The following is a 12,650-nucleotide window of genomic DNA, read 5'->3' as shown; positions in this document are numbered from 1 at the left end:
GATGAAAAAGAAAAGTTTTACACATACCTGGGGCTTCCTCCAGCCCCATTCAGACTAATCAGTCTCTCGCTGTCCTCCTTCGCCACCTGGATCTTCTGCTATGAGTCCCGGTAAGTCAGCCAGTCAGCGCAGTCTGGCCGTGTGCCGCTCCCACAGCCAGGAGCATTTTGCACCTGTGCAATAGTGCTGCGCAGGTGTAGTACGCTTCAGACGGCGGAGTGTGCGCATGCACACTACGCCCGACTGGCTCAAGTACCTGGACCCATAGCAGAAGATCCAGGTGGCGGAGGAGAACAGCGAGGGACTGATTAGCCTGAAGGGGGCTGGAGGAAGCCCCATGTATGTATAAAACTTTAATTTCATCTGTATCAGGTTTACTTTGTAATACAGTAGTACTATACTCTGCATATGCACTCTCCACAGAGCTGCAGGGAATCCACTGAGAATGCTGTGCACATTGAACACAGAGGTGTTGTCTATCACCCATAAACTTGGTTCAGATTGTACCTGAAGAATGTGTAATAGAGGAAGAATCACCTCCTTCTCCTACAGAGTACCTACACATCACTCTTACATGTACCCACAGTCACATTGCCTAGGGCCTGATAGATGTTCTTTGTTGCAGTCTGTACCTTTTACAAGTACTCTTAAGGCCCATACACACGGCGGATTTTTGCGAACGACGGGTCGTTTGAACATCCCGTCGTTCAGTCGTCAGACGGATCGCTCAAAAGCAGTCTTTTCACCCGAACGACAGTCTGTACACATGCCTGATTTGGCGTGCGGACGACTGAACGACGGGACGTTCAAACGACCCGTCTTTCGCAAAAATCCGCCGTGTGTATGGGCCTTTACCAAGGACTAGTTTTAGTCTATGACTAAAAGTATTCGAGGCAGAAGATCTGCCAGATATCTAGGTAACTGGTATAGTTTAGCCTCTTGAGGACCTCAGTGTTAAACCCCCCCTAATGACCAGGCGATTTTATGTTAAATGGGCCACTGCAGCTTTAAGGCCAAGCTGCAGGACCGGAAAACACAGCACACAAGTGATTTCTCCCCCCCCCCCTTTTGTCCCCACCAACAGAGCTCTCTATTGGTGGGGTCTGATCGCCCCTGCAGTGTTTTTTTTTTTTTTATATAAATCGTTATGTTATTTTATTTTTTTTTATTAAATGTACGTATTTTTTTACATATTTTTTTTCCCTCTGTCCCTCCCATCCCCCAGGCAGCCAATAACGGCGATCGGCTGTCATAGGCTTCAGCCTATGAGAGCCGATCGCTCTCTTGTCCCCCAGGGGGACAGCCGTGTCACACGGCTGTCCCCAGTACAGCGCTGCTGCAGATCGCAGCGCTGTACAATACAATCAAGCATCGGTTTCGCCGCTCGGAGACTGAAGGCGGAGCTCCGCGCCGCCCACCAAGCAGGAGATGCACGTGCAGCCTGCGCGCGATCTCCTGCAAATGCAAGCCCCAGGACTTTACGCCAATCGGCGTTAGCTGGTCCTGGGGCTGCGGCCACGCCTATTGGCGTGACGCAGTCGGTGAAGTGGTTAAAAGGAAATAAATATGGCAGCCTCCATATCCCTCTCACTTCAGTTGTCTTTTAACATTTCTAAGCGTTGGCAGTTAAGAGATGCATTTCATGTTAGATACTTTCAATCAACAAAATTGTAATATGCAAATTAGAAGAGTCGAAGTCGAGGAGTCGGAGGAATCCTAACCTATATATTGGCAATATTACTGATAGTCTGCTGGGGAGCATTGTCTGATGCCAATAATAGAATATTGGTAAAATAGATATCCTACTATCACCTAACCTACTCTACCTCTCAGACTAATACTTCCCTCTGCCTACTACTAACACTAACCACCTTTACATACTTTTAACTCTAACGTCCCCACCAAGCTTTACCCCGGGTTCACACTGGCATTGAAAAACGGTCCATTAGCGCATAGTAATGTAATGGATGCTAACAGATCCAGTGTTAACCTATGGATCTGCTCACATTGGTCCCTTTGAAACGGATCTCTTCCGCACAATCCACTGAACGAAAAGCATGTTTTGTTCTGCAGCGATTTCTCTGGACGATGAAGCCCAGCGGAATGGAAACGGGGGCTGAAGCACTGCATGGGAGACAATGAAAAAACGCATGTACCAGTATTCTACCCACCAATTTTTTTCCTAGCCGGGTGGCATGAGAAAGTAGCCTGGTGGGGCATGACGGGGAATACAAGGCTGGTGCAACTCTGCTTACAGCATAGCAGGAGGATGAGGAGGCATGCCAATGACAGCCGGGTGCTCACCAAAATTAGCTGGGTGCAGCACCCAGCTTAAAAAGCCTGGGGAGAACACTGGCATGTACACAACACTGGCTATAAAAATGGGACTCTCTAGCCCCAACTTTGCTGATGGGGGTCTGGGGCGATATGGGGATCTGGAATACAGCAATCAATGTTCCGTATTTGTGACATGACTATATACTCTGTATATATGTAAACACTAGCTCTAGAACAGTGTTTCTCAACATCATTCCATGTACTCAGCTGCAAGCACCCCCTGTGATGTCCCACATACTATTTGACACACATACAGTTTAAAGTAAACCTGAGATCTCAGAATAAAAAGCCGGCACATGCACAGAAGACCCGACTGGTGCAACTAAGCCAGATTACCGGGACTAATTGCGGCTGAACTGAGTAAATTGGGAGGACGCCGGGGGACACCTCAGTGCTTATGGGGTTGGAGGAAGCCCCGGGTGAGTATAAAATGTTCCAGACAAATATATGCACTACCTAGCGCTGGAGTTTCTTAAAAATGAGCTGCGTTGTTAGTTGAGGGATCCCTAAAACCCTCACAATAGTAAGCCAGAGTAATATATTAGATCTAACACGCGCTTCAAGTATGTAACTCAATTTCTTTTTATTTTCCGTTCCTTATATTAAAATCCACAGAAAAAAGGTCAATAAAATACTCAGACAAACTTATGTTAAAACCCAGGTCATCCAAGCCCATTCATTCATGCACATTCAAAAATAGAAGGGCCCTTCTACCTCAACCTTACTCATCAGTTCGTGCAAAAAGGGGGAGGAGCAAGTACATATTAAGGATGATGTAAAAATGTAAATATAAAAAAAGGGGAATTGAAAAATATTGGATCTCCAGAAATCCTCATAGGGAACCTGTCCCGTTTTCAGCAAGCGTCTGTTTCCAAAAGCTGTAAAGTCATGGTTTCTCTCCAATTGAGATAAAAAGTTTCCACTTACAATTCCGCAGTAGGTCTGCTGTATCGAAGGATGGGTCTGCTAAACTCCAAGATGCTCTCCTTCTTGTAGGTCTCACCACTGCAAACCCAGGGTCCGTCTAATGGTGAGCCGTCTCCTCGCTGCTCTCCACGCCGTATACGTCACTTCCGTGTGTTAAACTCACGGGTCCGCTCGTCGCACTTCCTTCTGGCTGGCTGCAGTCTATGTTTTGGCTATTGTGGGTGACGTCACCGCTAAAGATCCGTTGAACCTCTGCTTACAGGCGGCCGCTGCGCGCTACCGCGGCTAGCCTATTGTCCACGATCTGAGGCAAAAGATAATGAAACCTCTACGCGTTTCTGCCAATTAGCGTTGGCCTTCTTCAGGAGGATTTACTCTAGGTCATCTGAGGCTAGCATTGTCCATCCTTCTTTTATAGTGTTCATCAATCATTCCTTCCTTCCTCTTAATCGGGTTGTAGGTCATAGTTCAAAGGGTGCCAAAGTGTGGCTATATCAATTCCTTATATCATTCGTCAAGCAAATAGCAACATTTCATATCACTTTATTCAGATCCTCATCCTTCAATTAATGATCATTTAAAATATGAATAAGGTTAAGCACACGCATTCATCTCTCATCACCCATAAACACATCCCATACAACCTATTCCTCACACATAAATAATCAGTTATCAACTTCAGCATTTAATATATCCCTAATATACAATATAAAAATATAAAATATACATGTGACCAGCAAAAACCCCCCACACTAACCCTCATATACTCAAATACCCCAATCTCAAAAACATGGGAGACATTTTCTAATACCTACAGGGGTCATTTAAAGAACGCAAACAGCTCCATCTCGCTGTTAAGTCCCTTGGGGATAAGGGTATCTAGTTGAAAATCCTTAATACGTACTTGCTCCTCCCCCTTTTTGCACAAACTGATGAGTAAGATTGAGGTAGAAGGGCCCTTCTATTTTTGAATGTGCATGAATGAATGAGCTTGGATGACCTGGGTTTTAACATAAGTTTGTCTGAGTATTTTATTGACCTTTTTTCTGTGGATTTTAATATAAGGAACGGAAAATAAAAAGAAATTGAGTTACATACTTGAAGCGCGAGTTAGATCTAATATATTACTCGAGTATAAAATGTTTTTCTTCTGAGAGTGAGGTACACTTTAAATCGCACTGGCATTTTCCCCAGCAGCTATTCAGCACCTTCCATTGTAAAACAGATACCAAGGGAACCGAACAGATCCATTGGAATGGAAATCTGATCCAGTTTCACAGATCCTTTTACCAGAAAGTGCCAGTGCGAACCGGCCCTAACACTGATAGTGCCAATGTACACCATATCACTTACCCCTTACTGCTGCTATCTGTACCAACCCTATTTTTTTCGGCTATATCTGGCACCCAAATTATACACTGAGCGCCGCAGTAAACATTGCGGTCTATGCAGAGCACACATTACCAGGCACACTGAGGCACCAAAATGACCAGGGACCCTTAGCCTTCTTTGGCTATCATTCATGAACAGGCTGTCGGTAAAGAGAATCAGTGCGGGAAAACACCGCTGGCGGATTTTTAGACTTCTGGGTGGGCATTCATAAAGATGTATCCGTGTGCGGAAGCAGTGCGGAGATTCCCCGAGCTAAGCTGGCGGTAGGCTTGCGGAGACACGGAAGCTGCCGAGTTGATACATTTCTCCGTGTTCCGCTCTGCTGCAGCTGCCTGGGAGGTCTGTGTGTCTCCATTCATTTACATTGTTATCGCCACTTCAGAGGGAGCGGAACTTCCCGACCTCACACCGCTTGCGGTGATCTTTATGAATGAACATTTTGCTACATTTGTACCGATAATCACCGCACAAGGCGGTGATTTATCACTCTGCTCGGTAGTGTCATTTTTCCATGCGGAAAGAGGCTTTATGAATGCTGACTTTGACGAGTGGTCGGTAAAGTCAGCTGTTTTAAGCATTTCCGCATGCGGAAATGCTTTATGAATGATAGCCTTTGTCAGGATAAACTGTGCAAATCAGTGAAGCAGTGCATAGAAACATGACCACATATTTAGAACATTTTGCTAGGAACCTCTAAGTCTCTACGTTCATATCTTTTATTTACAGTGCTTCTGCCCTGTAAATACATATAAAATGGATGATTCCTCTCCTCCTGGGGCCGTTCCACAGCTTCACACTTCCAGAGGTTAATGTTTATTTCTTCCACTTTTCAGAGAGACTTTAAAGAGACACTGAAGCGAGAATAAATATCGCTTCAGTGCTTATATTCAGCAGGAGCATGTGTGCCCCTGCTAAAACGCCGCTATCCTGCGGCTAAACGGGGGTCCCTTACCCCCCAAATCCCCCCCTGCAAAATCTACGACCAACTTGGTCATAGATTTTGCTGCTCTTGAGGCAGGGCTAACAGCTGCAGCCCTGCCTCTCTGCGCCGTCTATCAGCGGCGCATCACCGCCTCTCCCCCGCCCCTCTCAGCGAAGGAAGAATGAGAGGGGCGGGGGAGAGGCGGAGATACGCGCTGACAGACGCGCGTGAGGCAGGGCTGCAGCGGTTAGCCCTGCCTCGATGGGGAAGCGCTGCCTGGGACTCCACGAGGGGATTGGGGAGGTAAGGGACCCCCGTTTAGCCGCGGGATAGCAGCGTTTCAGCAGGGGCACACATGCCCCTGCTGAATATAAGCACTGAAGCGAGATTTATTCTCGCTTCAGTGTCTCTTTAAATAATGCTATTTCATTAATTTCAGAGCCAAATATGACAATTTTGACTTGGTCTTACTAGTATACTACCTCCAAATATTCCTATAGTATAGTGAAGTGGCATTTTATAGATGAGAAGTGTTCAGACTGCAGCCATTAGGCATTTGCTGTAGGTACAATTCTAATGCATCTCTGTTAACAGAACGTTTTTATATTTTTCTAGGTTATGGTCTCCATTGTCACAGGGCAATCATCACTATCTGCAAACTGTTTGGCATCAAAGATATGTACGCCAAGGTGTCGGGTTCATGCAATCTGTTGAACATCACACGTGCCCTCTTCCAAGGACTTAGCCAGCAGGTATGCCCCCCTATGACCTTTCCCACTGTTACCAGGCACAGATTTACTTCACAGGAGCCTATAGGCACAGATGTCCTGGCACCTTAGACTTCACCCTCCTTGAACCTAAAAACACTAAGCCGAACTGCACCGCAAGTGTGCTGGCTGGCCCAGCTGTCACTTCTCCCTTACTTTCCTTGCTCATCATAGGTAGCCACAGATGCCCCATAGTGTTAGGTAGCTAGAAGTACCCTCAATATTAAGTAGCTAAAGTAAAGGTGCCCTCAAGTATTAGGTAGCTAGAGGAACCTCAGTATTAAGTAGCTAGAGGTACCCCTGACTGAAGGGAGATCTCGTCAGTGGAATGCCGAGAGATCGGAACTCTGCTTAGGGAAGGAGGGAGGGAGGCATAAAGAAGGAGTGAGCCACCTTTCTACCATCAGGTGCCTGTAGGCATATGCGGTAAATTCGGCCCTGACTGTTACCAATATGGTTAAAACTAGAGATGGGCCAACAAATCCTTGAATGCCCTGAATCTTTACGAGGTTCAAGATTCAAAGATTCAATTCCTAGCCCTCCACATTCGCAATTTGAATCCTGCGCTCACTGGAATCGACTAGTGACAACCTTCCCTGCCATGGAGGGGTGAAGTTAACAGGCCCTTTTCTAGATGCGGGTTGTCGCCCAGGTGCTGTGCCAGAGGGAAGGGATGGCTGGAAGTGGCGCAGAGCTGCTTGGGCGTGGGAAGGGGCACCTGACTTCTGTCTATGCTCCCCACCGCAGGCTGCCCTCACTGAAAAAGATGAAACACAGAAGACAAGGATTCTCACAGTGCATAAATGGTTATCCTGCTTTCAACAAACTCAAAAGCTGCAAAACTCCAATCTTCTGCCTTACATGTGCTGTTTTTATTGTTCATGAATGGAAGTAATGAATGGAGTTTAAAATGAGTACCATGTGGGGCCAGCAAAGGAAACTTGCGAGCAAACAGAGTGATGCAGAAAAACTGGTGATGTAGCCAATTAAGGAATAATGGACCAGTTAATATTAATGTTTCTGATGTGAAAAGTAATATTTCATCTGTAGCACACAAATTGCACTATGAGCTGTTTTTGAAGATGCAGTAAGGCACATCGCTAATGATACATTTAAACTTTTTCTGAAAAAGTTTAAGGAAGTGTATGAGCAGCAGAGGAGCTTGCATGCATCAGTATGCATAAGTTTCTCAGTATGCATACGCTTCAGCACTTGTAATTTTGTGTGAAGTGGTACATATGGTCTTGGTTTCAAATAAGGTCAGCCAGGACAAAATGATCTGATCTAATACATACAATAGAAGATCAGCAACTATGCTGAGAACAGTGGATTGTAGTGGCCGGCAGGTAGTGATAGGCAGATTTTAGTGGCGGGCAGGTAGGGCTAGGCAGAATGTAATGGCCAGCAGAAAGCATAGGTAGATTGTAGTGGCCAGCAGATAGTGATGGGAAGAGTGTAGTAGCTGGCAGGTAGTGATAAGCAAATTACAATAGCTCTCTTCAGGCAACAAAATGTCTTTAGACTCTGAAGTGTCTCTTTTTTTTTTTTTTTTCTGACTTTCTCATATCAGCCTCTTAAGAGTTAATGCCTAAGTGAAATCGCTGCATCCCCACGGCAGATGACAGATTTATTGCTGAGGATTAGCCCTGCAAAGCTCCCGGGCTCGCAGGGCTTTACTTCCTCAAAGAGGCAGAGCTTTAGGCTGTAGCTCTGCCTCTCCGCAATCGATCTCTGCGGATCGCCGCCTCTCCCCGCCCCTCTCAGTCTTCTTTCACTAAGAGGGGCGGGTAGGAGGCGGAGATCCACGGAGATTGATTGTGAAGAGGCAGAGCTACAGCTCAAAGCTCTGCCTCTCCAGAGCAGCAAGATCTGCGACCTGTAAAGTTGTAGAACTTTGCTGGTCGCTTTCTGTGTAATAAATAATTCATCTGCCGCAGGGATGCGGCGATTTCAGTTAGGCATTAACTCTTAACAGGTTGATATGAGAAAATCAGGGGAAAAAAGAGACTTCAGAGTCTCTTTAAGTGAATTTAGCTCTTAACCTGACATTTCCTAGTGCTATTTATGAAATTAAAGGTAAGGGTATGGTACTCTGAACAAAGGTATTTTGATGTAGATGGTTTTCTCATGTGAATTTTTTCTTCTTCTGTCAGAGAATAACACTGAGCATACATTTCTCATTTTCTTATAACAGGAAACTCACCAAGATCTAGCCAATAAGAAGAGCCTTCACGTTGTGGAGTTCAGAGAAGAATGTGGTCCATTTCCTCGAATTGTTGCTTCACCTCATGGACCAGTATCAACAGTTCCTGAGCCTGACGATGATCTGCTTGATATACCACTGGACTGGGATGAGGTCAAAGCAGCCCAGGGACAAAAGCGCTCTGTCTGGGCCAATGTGAAACGGACAATTTGGTGATCATCTTTTATAAGGGTTATTTCTGTAACAGCAGTCCAGAGCTCTGATTTTGTCTGCCAGTTATATTTATGACCACACTGGAGAAAGGCTCTGGTGGTGTGCATTAGTGATGAGCAAAAAAATCCTGCTAGTAGGCCAAATTTCCACTGACCTAGAAAGAGAGAAATTTAAGCTATCAAAGACAGTGGCTGCTAACCAGTAGTAAGGCAGCCGGTTAATTAAAAGGCAGTTAGTTTAAATTGGCTAAATTATATCTAGGGGGATATTTTGCTCACAATAACTCTGTATGTGCTCTACTGGAACAATTACATTCACATTTTGTACGTGAGTTTCTTATGTAATAAATGTATGTTAAAGATGAAGAAGATGCTCTACGCATCTTTTACACATCTAATTGCTTACGCATTGTCAGCCAGTCTGTATGCAAAGAATACCAGTGAAAAATAAAGAGCTTTTCCATTTGTAGTTTCTGGTGATTTAATTCCAATAGCTGTGTGTAAAAAGAAAAAACAGTTTTTTAATCAGAAAATTTACATACAAAATAAAAGTAGGGGTTTGAATGTTAAAAAATTGCAATTGCTCAAATCATGTTGTGTTCAATGGAAAAAAAATCACTCTGCAAAACGCTACTGATTTTGCTACCATTTTGCAATCCCCAGTGTGAACAGGGCCCTACGAGACTGTATATAAAAAAACCTCCCCTGGGGGGTACTTGCATCAGGAAAGGGAAGCCTCAGGGTCCCAATGAGGCTTCCCCCATCCCTGTAGCTGGAGGCAATCCAGTGCTGACTCCCCCGAAGCCACCTGCAATCCTCCCCCAACAAGCCTGACAAGGGATGAGTTATTTACCTCTCCAGGATCCAGCGCAGGCGCAGTAACGGCTCTTCCTTTAGGCTAGGCAGAAATAGCCAAGCCCGATCGTATCCACTCTACTGCGCAGGCGCAAAGGACTCTGACCTGCGCAGTAGAGCGGATCGATCAGGTTTGGCTATTTCCGCCTTAGCCAAATGAAAAGTCGCTAGCATAGCTCCCAACTGTCCCTCTTTCGGAGGGACAGTCCCTCTTTGGGAGCCCTGTCCCTCTTTCCTCCTCATTTGTCCATGTTTCAGGACTTTGTCCTTCTTTCTATGTAAATATATGTATGTTTCTACTGAAAAATGTATTTAATTGCTTCTAAACTTTATTCCCATCTTCTAAATTGATATATTTATTATTTTCAAATGCTAGTATGAAGGAAAATGAACCAGGATAGAAAGGACCGGTGTGGTTTGAATTATAAAACAACATATTTTTCTTATGAAATCTTTATGGTACGCGTGACTAGGGGTGTCCCGGGGGCATGATCAGGGGTGTGGCTTAAGTGTCCCTCTTTCTCATCTCTAAAAGTTGGGAGGTATGCGCTAGTACGCCTGCGCAGGATTGCGGAGAGGTATATATTTACATCGCCGCACTTTGGGGGACCCAGGCACTTAACAGAGGGACACCGGAGGGCGGGGGAAGCCTTGTTAGGATTCAGAGGCTTCCCCCTCCTGAGGTAAGTATACCCCAGAGGGGTATTTTTTTATTACAGGATTTCTTTAAGCAGCTTTTGTGTGCACTGTTTCTCCCAGCTACCGTTAGGGAGCCTGGAGTGTTAACCCCCTACCCCTGATATATGCACAGTAGCACATCAGCGCAGTAAGCTTATTTGCAGCAGGTAAACGCTCCTCCCTTCAGCCTGGCCGTGAGCTCTGTGCAGAGCCTCGTAAAGGTGGTCACTAATGATACAATTTGCAGAAAGATCATTTACAAACGATAATTCGTGTAAACGAACGGACATGATCCTTTGGGAACACTAAGCGACAAAAATCTTTTAACCAATCTGATCAGACTAATGAAGTTGATCCAATTTTCAGTTCAATCCCATCGATCTCATCAGATTGGTTATGAGACTTGTCAGTGTTGGACTGGGAGGTGGAAAAACTGAGGGAATCACACCCAATACAAACCAGCAGCAAGTCTTCACTGTGAGCAGCAAAACCTGATTACTGCTGCTTGGCCAGCAAGTGGATTTCCTCAGCATTTCCATCTCCCAGTCCGACACTGAAACCTGTCCATTAGTTGTCCCAAGCGATCATTTCCGATCGTTCATACGAACGTTCGTAAATGATTGTTCGACAAGTTGTATTGTTAGTGGCCACCTTTATGAGACATGCTACTACCAGTTCCACCTCAATTGCAGCCATTATATTTACAAACCTGAGGTGACCCAAATGCAAATGGCCCCTCACTTTCCATTGCCTCCTCTTTGTGGTCTGGATTTGCCTTCCATTCATTGCTGCTCTATCCAATCAAAGCATGCTCCATCCAGTCTGTGCGCCCTCTTTGTGCATACTCCCATGTGGCTGTGCGCAGAAGCTGCAACAGGGAGCTTCCTGGGCATGTGTGGCTCCAATTTTTTTTAACCATGCATGCCCGGTACATTCCTGGTCAGCGCTGCTGTTTACAGCCATTTAGGAGCACAATCGAAGAAGGCATTCAGAGTAGATGGAACATGCACCCAACTCTGACTGGATTCAGGTGGAACGGTGAATGGGAGCCACAGCTTGAGCACAGAGGGGAGTCAGGTGTGAGCTGCCACAGATTGTATGGGGACACATGACAAGTCCCGCAGCCACTCTGTAAAGTTTGGATAGACTCGGGAACCCTTTAAATAAAATAATTTAGCTGCATTGACCATCCCTTCCTCTCCTAGGGGTCTCTCCTGTGCACACCTGAGACAAAGCAGTTGTATTAGCATTTGGCATCTCCGGACCCCACCACACACTTGCAGAGAAGACTCATCAAGGCAGAGGCACTTCTAAGTACAGACAGTCCAGCAAATTGCCTAGGGCGCTGAACAGTCTGGGAAGCACCAGTCCAGGAAAAAAAAAAGTTTATTTTACTGAAAAATAAGGGTGCGGAGATAAACTTTCTATTCTGTGCACAAGGGTTCTGATGTCTGCAACTGCTGACTGAGGCACTGATAAGCAGTTTTGTAGACATAGATTTGCACCAAGTCCCTTTTCATTGTTATCTGGCGATCTCCTGCTCTGTGCACTTCTACTGTCCCGCCCCTCCCTGTGCCAGAGAGGAAAAGAAAACACAGCAGAAGAGAATGCCTGTTGGAGGAGGTAACAAGGCATGCAAGACATGCCAGGAGTGCAGAGCTCTAAGCTAGAGATCAATCCCCACACAGTTACGTTACTTGGCACTGACCGTCTCCCCTGCCATGCTGTTTGTCCTTTGCAGCACTAGGGACATTTGTATTTCCTCACCAGACCCCAATCACCTCTTGAATGTGATGGCTTCCAGACTCCTCTGATAAGGTGCAGTGTGAATAGCAGGACAACTAGCTAAATTAAAAGCTGAAGTCACTAATTCAGCACACAAAGGGCCTGATTCACAAAGCGGTGATAACTCAGTTATCACGCCTAAAAGACTTTAGGCGTGATAACCTTTGCACTAGCAAAGTTATCACCGCTTTGTGCTCTAACTCGCGCGAAGCTACCGCGCGTACAGTCCCATAGGGCTTAATGGGCGCTTCGCGCGCAAAACTTTGCGCGCGGGAGTTCGCGCGAATTCCTTCAGATCACGCCTAAACTAAGTTTAGGCGTGATAAAGGGCTTTTCACAGGCATGCAAAGTGTTTGCACTGCTTTGTGAATCAGGCCCAAAAGGTTAAATTCTGGCTGCAGCTCAGGGAGGGGGGAGGACAGGGAGACCAGGTCATCAGGATGTGAGTAGAGTGACTTGCTGTAGGTGTTGCTCAGGCTGCCCACAGATTTTCTTCAACTGTCAATTATCCCTTGACCAAATCATAGACTGCACGCTGGGGAACTACAGGTACCAGCATGTCCTACTATAAT

The 12,650-nt window shown here is 45.7% G+C and overlaps 1 protein-coding gene across 1 annotated transcript in view; it reads left to right on the top strand.

Annotated features, from left to right (window-relative positions):
• The window catches only part of MRPS5 (mitochondrial ribosomal protein S5), a 182,621-nt gene extending 173,392 nt beyond the window's left edge, over nt 1-9,229 (top strand). The window contains exons 10-11 of the mRNA XM_068279589.1: nt 6,194-6,330; nt 8,540-9,229. Of these exons, the coding sequence (XP_068135690.1) occupies nt 6,194-6,330; nt 8,540-8,764 (362 nt within the window). The 3' untranslated portion in view covers nt 8,765-9,229. The remainder of the gene's footprint in view (nt 1-6,193; nt 6,331-8,539) is intronic.
• Nucleotides 9,230-12,650: the final 3,421 nt, after the last annotated feature.

Source organism: Hyperolius riggenbachi, chromosome 4 (genome assembly GCF_040937935.1).
Source record: "Hyperolius riggenbachi isolate aHypRig1 chromosome 4, aHypRig1.pri, whole genome shotgun sequence".
Lineage (NCBI taxonomy): Eukaryota > Metazoa > Chordata > Amphibia > Anura > Hyperoliidae > Hyperolius > Hyperolius riggenbachi.
This window is presented reverse-complemented; position numbering and strand designations above follow the sequence as displayed.